We start from the raw sequence: 10,038 nt of genomic DNA, 5'->3' as shown, positions 1-10,038 counted from the left end.
AACTAAACTATGGAAGCTGTAGTCGATGGTGCAATCATACAGAAACGCTGCTCGATTCAAACCATTTCTTTTTGCATTTCGAAGATTTTTCATCTGTTCTTCTGTACGATAAGCTCGACGATTTCTCTCTCTTTGCTCTTGTGTTTGAGAAGCACGAATTAAGACCCTTCTTTGCTCCATATTAACGCGGCGCTGTTCTTGTGTTTCAGAGCTATTCCGTTGCCTAATTGCATTACGGCTTCGCTGGGAAAGATTGGATCTTCTGGGACGCGGCATTGTTATTAAAATGATTAATACAAAATTAAACAAATAAATAAAACAAATATTAAATATTATTAAACAATACAAATGAACAAATGAACTTTTTAGACAAACACACACATGATGTCTTCAGAAAAAAATAAAGTTTTGGCTTTAGGGCCGCAACAAACAGGCCATAAGTTGTTTTAAAGATGTATTCTGCCACTCGCGACGGAAACAAACCCAACATTTTTTACATTTATACTCTCTTATATTGATATGCTATTGTCCCGCTCATCGCTCCCTCTTACAGTACATAGAAGCGCACGCATATATATGCACCCTCCGTACTGCTTATATTGCAGTGCTTTGACCTTTTCTTGTCGCAGTCTAAAATCGCCGCGCATCGTTCCGAGCAGTCCAATTGTTTATACATATGTCCAACGCGAACGTAAATTAGCTCTTAATTATCGTAAAGGTTTAACGAACCTAATTGTAGTTCACGGCACGCCCCTTTTAATTGTACAAAAACATCGAATAATAAGCAAATATTTGATCTCTAGCGAAGCTTAACGGCGATTGCGGTAAGCGCAAGAGAACATCAAGTACGCAGAAGCTCAGGAACGCACACATAGAGTGCGAACAGAGTCAGCAGAAATTAACGGGACCAGGACAGACGACGTAGCAGTGAAAACTTCTCCCTCATCGTAAATTGGGTGATACCATTATCATTGTGCGTCGTAGAATTAGTCTCCCACGTGTTCCCTGCTCAAACAACTGGGCGCATGTCTCGCTTCGTCGTGCTCGTGTACATTCCTCATACGTGTTGATTGTGACCACTCCGGGGTGCACGATGAACGGCCAACACTCCAACGGAACCCACTACTCAACCAATTCCCCCATAGGAACTCGGAGTCCCGGCAAACCATAAATATTGTTGTAATTTCGGCCCTGGCGTGACTGAGAGATGTACGCCAGCCAAGTCGCTTCCTTACAGTGTGTACAATAATTCGATTTTCCAATGCATCAAATCTACACAGGTGACAAATTATGCTTACGAGTAGATATGTAAATACGACACATAAGACAGTTGTGGCGGTTCAACCCATTCGGGAACTGGCAACAACGCAAGTGCTGGCTCCGAGAGTTATCGATGATAACATTAACATATTTAACATTATTAACTCCTACAGTTGCAGAGTCTGCTCCGGAATCCATCCGCACCGTGCCTGCCGACGCTTTCTTCCCCTGAACGCCGAGAAGAGAGCCGAGCCGTCTTGATTAACAAGTACTGCGCTAATTGCCTGGCTCATCAGCACTTTGGCAACGACTGCCGTAGTACCAAGGGCTGCAAGGTGTGTGACGGGAGCCACCACACGCTACTTTACATACGTGCGTCCCATCGTTCAGGCCGCGCTTCCGCACCAGCCCCTCCGGCCGTTCTGAAGGTCGAGCCCCGCCTGCGCGTCCGCACGCCACTACGCCCCGTGAGCGAGACGGTGCGTACCCGTTTCGATGACAGTCGCCTCGCCGACGAGCGCTTCCATCGCCCATCCACGATCTCCCTCGGGCTAGGAGCCGACGTTTACCAAAAGGTGATCCAACCCGGGCTCGTCGCCCTAGGAGACGGCCTTCCCGTGGCTCAAAGCACAGTGTTCGGACGGATTTTGTCCGGGGCGTGCATTCAGTCATAGAGTTTTACATTGCAGTCCTGCAATGGGGGGAGGGGAAGGATGTTGAGAGTAGCAGCAGCGAGTTGGCAGCGGGCTGCTGTTAACAGCCTGAGCTCGCTCTCACTCCCTATGCTCTCCTTTTTGCCTGGCGCTCGCGAGCTGGCTTGCAGCCAGCCGCTAAGCTGTCTTCAGTATTCTACCCACCCCCGTACATTCCGGTATACGCGAGTCGATAAAAAATGAATTCTACATCCACACATACATCCATACATACACAAACACATACCTTTCTACACCCGCGCCGTTTCGAGTGCATAATAAACCACCATAATATCGAATATACTGTGCCTCTTCATTTCTGGACGCTCGGGTTTCCCGAGGACTTATCTGCAGCGACAGGAGCCGCCCTCCTACAATCAGACTGAGATACTCTAGATATAACAAAAAAAAACAACAGCACCAAGAAAGATAAAACACTGAAAATTTTAAATTAATACAAGAAGAAGAAGAAGGAGAAAAACAACAACGAAGCAGCAATGAGAACAAAACGAAAAAAAAATTTACAACAAAAAAATGTTTAAATAAATCATGGTTTTTTAATAACATTCAGCTTTTAAAAAATAAAAAACAATTAAATATGTTGTATGGATTGAATATAGTTCGGTTAGTGGTTCCAAATAATAAAGACGCATTCACCACTTTAAAAACTTTGAACGTAAAAATATTAATTAATAAGCAGAAATTAGCACACTCTACAAAGCCCTTGAAATGGTAATCGATGCGTTGGGTGCCTAAAGCGATCCAAATGCCACACAAGTCTTCCCAACGACCCGTTTAAAATATACTGGACTAACAGACTCGGTTGCAGAAATAATAATCGCCTGATTGTAGGCTGATTTGGATGGGATAGCGGATAAGAAGGCCTTAAAGCAATCTACCAGATTTTACAGTGCCCTGTGAAGTATATATGTACATATGTATAAGCAGAATCTGCTTTTACTTCCTAGTGCATTTTCGCAGATCGATTGGTTAGTATTTCCACCCAGTTTCCTTCATCCATAGCTTAAATGACATTAATGCTGAATACGATAGACATATTGCGCATCCTCGGATATGTACGTCCCTCTATTCTCAGTCAATCTAATTATTTTCGTGGCATTTCCTATCCTATACCCTGCAACGAGCGTCCTACGGTCAGTTTTTTATTTGCCATCACATCTCAGTGGAGACTAGAGGGCGCTAGATGATCGAATTCTACCAGACTATGTTAACAGAACAGCTTGGAAAAGCTTGCGGCTCTATAAAAAAAACTGCAGCTAAACCTTACTCTCTTTCTCAAACATTCCTTTGTTGCGGCGTTGACTTCCGAAAGGAAAGTAAAGAAAAAACCAAACTATAAGCGTTTCAACATTGCTATTTCGTATGCATGGTATACGTATCGTGGGACAAATTTTATACACGGTACTCGAAGAGTAAAGGGTGTATTATATCTGTGGTACAAAATGTAACACCCAGAAAGAAGCCTTTCCGACCCTTAAAATATATATATTCTTGATCAGCATCAATAGCCGGAACCTATCCTTGGATAGGGTCTCTAGGGACTTTTCGCGAGCTTCGAAGTAGCCGTCTTTTTAAACTTTTCCCAGTTAAAAATAAAGGAATTTCTATAGAATTTCTTCGTAGCGTTCTTAAATTAATCACACTTGAACTGAATGTAGAAGGATGGTCTTTTCAAAACTCCAAGACAGATACCAGTGCCCTTTTTCCTGCAACAAGTGTTAGATCTAGCAAGTCCCAAGTTTGCTACGTCTATATTAGTTGTTAATATGAAATCTAGGAGGGACTCACCTCTGTAATTGATGTCGAGTCTTTCCCACACACTGTGGTGGGCACCAGCGTCCATATCAATGAGAAGTTGCTGATCGTTGGAGCCAGCTTTTGCCACCTAAGTTGTAAGTTCCTAAGATCTTCAGGTGGTGCGGGCCTGTCGTGTGCCATGTAGCAGTAAGCTACCATGAGGCGCTTTTCCTCGCTCTTTAGCATCACCACTGTACGGTCATCCCTGCTGTAATAAGACATAAGATAAGCGTGTATTCCCGTTCGCACATAAAAGTTGGGGGACTTTAGTCCGGCCACTGAGTTTCCGGTTGCTATCCAGGGCCTTTGGGCTAAAGCTACGTTCGCGGGCCATTGCTCCATGGCAAATAGGAGCTCCGCCGATGCTACTTGCTTTTATGTAGGTTGAGATGCAACAGAAACGCCTGCAGTTGGCAGACCGTGCCCATCAGCCACATTATAATTGGGTGGTCGTTGCACTTGAGGATTTTGACACCGTTGAGCCACCGCGGTGCACCGTTGAGCTTCCAGGTTATCGTTCATGAAACTTTTTATACCCGGTCTCGAAGAGTAAATAGGGTATATTTGATTTGTGGGGAACAAATGTAACACACACAAGGAATATTATATATTATATATAATATATATATATATATATTATAATATAATATAATATTATATTATATATTCTTGATCAGCATCAATAGCCGAGTCGATAGAGCCATGTCTGTCTGTCCGTCTTGTTTGTCGGCTTGTTCTCAGATACTATAAGAGCTAGAGCCACCAAATTTTGCATCCAGACTGCTATATGCTCACACTGAAACCAGTGCATTTAAAAAATGAGCCACGCCCCCTTCCGCCCCCGCAAAAGAGCGAAAACCTACCAAACCTACAATTTTGAAGATAAAAGAAAACTAAAAACGCCATTCCGTAGTGAATGGCCATATCTATCAGACCACCAAATTGAGATCCGATCGGGTCACTATTATAGCCACAATGAAGAAATTAATTTCCAGTGGCTAAACCCACCCTGTCCCGCAGCTTTTGTTGCTCTTTTTACATTCTCTTATTCACACTCTGCTTCTGCTTCACTCGGCCCCTGCCTCTGCCCTCCCCCTGGCGATAACTCTTCCGACTTTTAACCCACCCCGTCCCGCAGCATATATTGGTTTTTTTTTTGTGTGCGGGCGCTGCCTCTGCCTCGAGTCTGCAGTATGTGGTTCTAGGGAAGGGCGGCGAGCGTGTTGGTGCGAGAAGTGTTGTAGATGTAGATGACAGATGAAAAAACAATTTAAAATTTGACAAAACACCGCTGAGGTGCAAATGCACTATTGTCCCAATGACCAGTTTTGGTGGCTGTTTACGTCAAATTAGCGCAAAGGGCTTATGGCCGGGAGCAATTAGTATTTTGTATAAGTAAAATGAATTTGTAGCATTAAGCTATTGAATTGTTGCATTTACGACATACTGACAGAAGTTTGTATTAGAAAAAGAGTGACCATCAAAGTTGCGTACCAGAAAATTTCATAGATGGCGCCACTTTCGAAAAATCTGCTGTGAAACCTAGCGGCCATTATTGCACAGAATGTGCAGGGAAAAAGTACCAATTTTATTGCTGTTTTAAATATCTCATAAATTGCAAAATACGATTAACTGATCAGATTTTTTGATGCATTTTATTTAGTAGAACACTACGTGTTCTGTAATGTGAACGATATCTAGTGGTTGGCGATGTCTTCTACATCTAGATGTAGTCCTGAGTGCCGGGTATAAAATCCAATCATTACCTATATTTTCGAATATAAAAAAAAAAACAAAAAAAATAATCTCTCTGGTCTTAGGATTATATCGTTCTCTTAATCATAAATTGTTACAATGGCGGTTAGGCAAAGTATTGACAATCTAAATGTTAAGCTCGGCGAGGTAGTCATACACTGTACTATATGCAATGACACTAACCAGGACCCCGACATTGTAGAAACCCAGTGCAAACACAACTACCCCAGGTCGTGTTTATCGGATTGGTTGACATCCAATGAAACATGTCCGATTTTTAGGCAGCTGTGTTCACTACCGTTGCGTTCACGATCCCAATCGAACTTACAGAGTGGGGAAAATACCGAGGCGAATTCGTCGTACACCGGAGCAATTCCGAAAAATCGTCCTAAAACAAGGTCACGAAATACCCCCAGCTTGAATGGGAGAGTGATATTGCTCCATCCTTCCCGCGAATGAGCAGCGCTAGCAATCTTCGTAACAATAGTTACAGGCCACGCCCATCTAGCGCTCGTGCTAATGTCGCCGATATTCCTAGTGAACATCCTGATAAGATCTCCAATATCATTTCCAAGTGGCGTATAAAATTCAGTGGATCGTCCATCGAAGACTTTATTTATAGAGTGAATTGTCTTACCAATAATTGTTTAAATGGAAACTTTACCTTACTGGCGCAGTTTGCCAGTCTCTTGTTTACTGATTCAGCCTTGTCATTTTACCGTCGTGTTCATAGGACCGCGAATAACCTTGACTGGTATGAGTTATGCAGCCGATTGCAAGAGAGATACCAGGATCAACGTTCGGATCGAGAGATCAAAGCAGCCATGCGTAGGCGCAAAACAGGGTAGTAATGAAGGCTTTGACGAGTTCTTAGATGCGATGCTATCTATCGCAGACTCTTTACGAGAGCCTATGCAGGATGGTGACGTCACCATTGAGGTTCGCGAAAATTTAAAATCGGAACTGAAGCTCGACTTGCTTCATATCAAAACTCCAGATTTGGCAACCTTACGCAAAGAGTGTCACAAGCACGAGGAATTCTTTCGAAATCTGAAGTTGAAGCCTTTTTCGCGACACGAAGTAGTGAATAGCAAGAGGTTTGTGAACTCCATAAGTCATGACAAAAAAGCTTAGGATAATTCCGAGAAAGAAAGGGACTCCCTTGACGAAGTTTATGCACTCCGATCTTCCGAAATTAGTAAATGCTGGAATTGTGAAGAACAGGGCCACAAATACCAGGAATGCCTAAAAAGTCGTCGTATTTCCTGCTATGGTTGTGGTGTATCTGATACGTACAAGCCCAACTGTGCAAACTGTCGATCGACGACGGAAAACTTATCCCAGGATGTCCGTCGGCCAACGAGACGCGAACGAGACTTTTATACCCGGCACTCAGTACTACATCTGCACCTCTAATCTTAATATCTAATACCTCTAATCAAACATTTCTCCTTAAGCGGAAATTGGAAAGCTAGTTCGTTAACATTGCCCAACTGGTTGGTCTCAGAGACTGATTTCTTCTAGCATCGTGATGCATCGGAAACGGAAAAAGAGCGCGCTCATTTGAGACGACATCTGAACACGGACGCAGATCCCCTCGTTGGCATACAGCTGTTCAGACGGACTGTGGCTGTACACATTCCGAAGTGACACGCCCTCGGGCTCTTTCGTGTCCTCCTTTTCCGAAGCCTTCTCCAAATGCTCATCGGAGCGAACCTTGTGCTCTGGTCCGAAAGCGGAAGCGGCTTCCGAATTAGTTCCCGCAGTGCTTGAGTCGACATTCGGCGTTTGGTTGCGACGCAGATCCGTGATAATGACATGAAGAGCATTAAAGCAACTCCTGAAGCTGGGTCGTTCCGATGGATCTGTGTGCCAAAACATCAATAGCAAGGAGTGCCTGCCAAAAGGGAGAGATCAAATTTAGAAGCAGCCTTCAATGGTAAGGGGGTGGAGAAACCAATTACATTTTTTCGGGACAGATGGTGGGTTGATGAAGACGTCCACCATCCTTCACATGGGCGAGCACCTCGAAGTTGTTCCTAGCAGCATACGGCTGCTGACCCAGGGTAAGGATCTCCCAGCAGAGTACGCCGAAAGCCCACACATCTGACTGGGTGGTGAACACCCCATCCACGAGGCTCTCCGGGGCCATCCAGCGTACTGGGAGCTGCCCCTCGCCCTCTTTTCGGTAGTTGCTCTTGTAGATGTCGCGGGCCAGGCCAAAATCGCCAATCTTCACCATACGCCGGTGCCCTTGCCCGTGACCCGCCTCTGCATCCTCAGACACTAGACAGTTGCGACAGGCAAGATCACCATGAACGAAGTGCATGTCCTCTAGATAGCTGCAGCCATTGGCTACGTCAATGCACATGGACAGCAACTCCGACAGCGACAGTCCCTTCACTTCCTCCTTAAAGATTACAATGGGAAGGGGGTAAATGTTAATGCCGTGGCAAGACTGGGAGGAAAGAGCTTGGACGGCCCCTGTGGAATTACCTGAGATTTGGGTCGAGCAGCTCTCAGGTATAAGAGGAGATCGCCCACCTCCATATGTTCCAAGATCAGAGAAATGGAGTCGGCGTCAAAGCAGATGCCCACAAGGCACACAATATTTTCATGCTTAAAGGTGATCATTAGTTGCGCCTCTTGTAGCAGTTCGGAAAACTCGCTGGCGCCCTTTCGCAGGCTCTATGTATTAATTAGCAGGCGATTATAGTGGTCGACTTGTTTGAATTTGTTGTTTCGTTTAATCACCTTGATGGCCACGAGCTGCGTATCCTTTTTGTCCTCCGTCTTCAAGTCTCCCTCGTAGACTTCGCCGAAGGCTCCGCTGCCGAGGAAGCGGCGAAGGGTCAATTGGCTGCGACTGATTTTCGGCAGCAGGGCGATGTCCGCTTCGCTGAGCGTCGTGGAAAAGGTGCGGCTGCGGCCGACCAGCATTTGTTGCTGGGTATGCAACGTCGACAGGTTGCTCCAGATGCTTGGACGGCTCTGCTGCAGCAGTTTCTTGGCCCGCACGCGCCGCTTTTGCACTGCTTGGATATCATATATTTAAAATGGAACAGCCATGTAGTGTGAAGTAGATGTATAAAATATGAATAAAATTACATTCAGTTTCAACTGTGGTGCGATAAGAAAACTTGCCAAACAATTCATGAACCGGTCAACAAGAAAATATATATATTTTTATGGATAAAAATCAGGGGCAGCAAAATCGGCAAAAGCACAGCGTTAAATCTTCGTGGGGCTTCGGCCTGCCGCATCGGCAGTTATGCCGATGTCCCTATGCCTATGTCCCAAACGCAAAAACATGTGAGTACCTGCGTGCCGGCCCCTCTACTAAAGCTACTCCCAAAAGGGAACAATTGAACGAGAAAACAGTAAAACAGCTCAGTTCACTTAACAGTTGGACAACCCAACAGCACGAGTGTACCCACTATAAGTGAATAAGAATAAACCAACTATGTTTGTTTGTGTGAACTTCCCTTTGTAGGTGTGGGCAGGGTTGCACACAGGAACAGTTAGGATATAAGTACATAATTACATAAGTAATTCGAGAACTCCAGAGTGTAAGGGATGTAAGGATTGTAGCTTTGCGGACCAGGAAAAGGGCCATCACACAGCTGGACATAATGGCCGCCGGGGTAATGATGGCTAGCGCCAGGGAGCCGCGCTTCTCGGGAGAGATGAAGGAACTGCAGCTGCTGGAGCTGGGACCATACGCATTGACCCTCTCCTGGGCAGGCACCTCGGACACGCTGAGCTCCCTAGTCATCGAGTGCCGCTCATCGGCGGAACAGCTGCGCTTTGAAGTTGCAGGAAACCACTCCTGGATGGTGGTGGAGCCACTGAAGCCGCGCACGCGCTACGAGTGCCAGATGCTGCTCGTATTCGCGTCCTTCCCAGGCGCTCCCGTTTACCGGGGACCGAGCCATAATTACGTGACACTTGGGGATGCACCTGGTGCGCCGGGAAGGCCACAGCTTCAGCACATTGCCGGTGAGATCTTCCGGGTGAACTGGAGCGCGGCCCGTGGCAATGGGGACCCCATCGACCTCTACAACCTCGAGGCGCTGCAGGCCAGGGTCAAGTCCAGGTCCAGACGAAGGCGCCGCAGTCATAGTGTGGGAGGGGGCCAGCTAGCCCTGCTATCATGGGCCGAGGAGCCGGTGGCCATCGAGGACCAGTGGCTAGACTACTGCAACACCACCGAGCTGAGCTGCATCGTTCGGCTGGGCGCCATACAGCGAGGACAGCGACCGAGTGTCGGAGCCCTTCATCGGAGCCCCCATAAAGACGAAGAAAACAAATTAAAAAAGATTAAAATGACGCATATAATTAATGTGTTAGAGAAACCAACCAATAATTCAATAATAAAAAAAGATTATCATAGTTATTCATCTTATTTACGATCGTATGACAACAATGATGAAACTCGGATTTCAATACAAAATCAAGATTTGTATGTTTTACCACGCGAAAGTTGTCTACACATTCAAGGATATATCACTAA

The 10,038-nt window shown here is 45.6% G+C and overlaps 2 protein-coding genes across 2 annotated transcripts; both read right to left on the bottom strand.

The window, feature by feature from the left end:
- Positions 1–34: 34 nt before the first annotated feature.
- Positions 35–4,126, bottom strand: LOC117591352. Its single transcript, XM_034284579.1, has 2 exons — positions 3,762–4,126; positions 35–262 (listed from the first exon to the last, which is right to left on the bottom strand). Exons 1-2 carry the CDS (start codon positions 4,110–4,112, stop codon positions 233–235), a joined length of 381 nt encoding a protein of 126 aa, XP_034140470.1. The 5' UTR covers positions 4,113–4,126; the 3' UTR covers positions 35–232.
- A 1,348-nt stretch (positions 4,127–5,474) lies between these two features.
- On the bottom strand, positions 5,475–9,654 carry LOC117591353 (protein sevenless-like). The gene is made up of 5 exons (XM_034284580.1): positions 9,119–9,654; positions 8,280–8,559; positions 8,022–8,213; positions 7,490–7,935; positions 5,475–7,422 (listed from the first exon to the last, which is right to left on the bottom strand). The coding sequence occupies exons 1-5, from the start codon at positions 9,298–9,300 to the stop codon at positions 7,029–7,031; spliced, it is 1,494 nt and encodes a 497-aa protein (XP_034140471.1). The 5' UTR covers positions 9,301–9,654; the 3' UTR covers positions 5,475–7,028.
- Positions 9,655–10,038: the final 384 nt, after the last annotated feature.

Source organism: Drosophila guanche, unplaced genomic scaffold (genome assembly GCF_900245975.1).
Source record: "Drosophila guanche unplaced genomic scaffold, DGUA_6, whole genome shotgun sequence".
NCBI lineage: Eukaryota > Metazoa > Arthropoda > Insecta > Diptera > Drosophilidae > Drosophila > Drosophila guanche.
This window is presented reverse-complemented; position numbering and strand designations above follow the sequence as displayed.

Coding starts and splice junctions, on each gene's coding strand:
- LOC117591352 (XM_034284579.1), bottom strand. CDS start 4,112: ATGGAGCAATGGCCCGCGAACGTAGCTTTAGCCCAAAGGCCCTGGATA. Junction 263..3,761: donor ACTCGACATCAATTACAGAG/GTGAGTCCCTCC, acceptor GCCGCGTCCCAG/AAGATCCAATCTTTCCCAGC.
- LOC117591353 (XM_034284580.1), bottom strand. CDS start 9,300: ATGACTAGGGAGCTCAGCGTGTCCGAGGTGCCTGCCCAGGAGAGGGTC. Junction 8,560..9,118: donor GCCCTTTTCCTGGTCCGCAA/AGCTACAATCCT, acceptor TGATATCCAAGC/AGTGCAAAAGCGGCGCGTGC. Junction 8,214..8,279: donor CGCAGCTCGTGGCCATCAAG/GTGATTAAACGA, acceptor ATTAATACATAG/AGCCTGCGAAAGGGCGCCAG.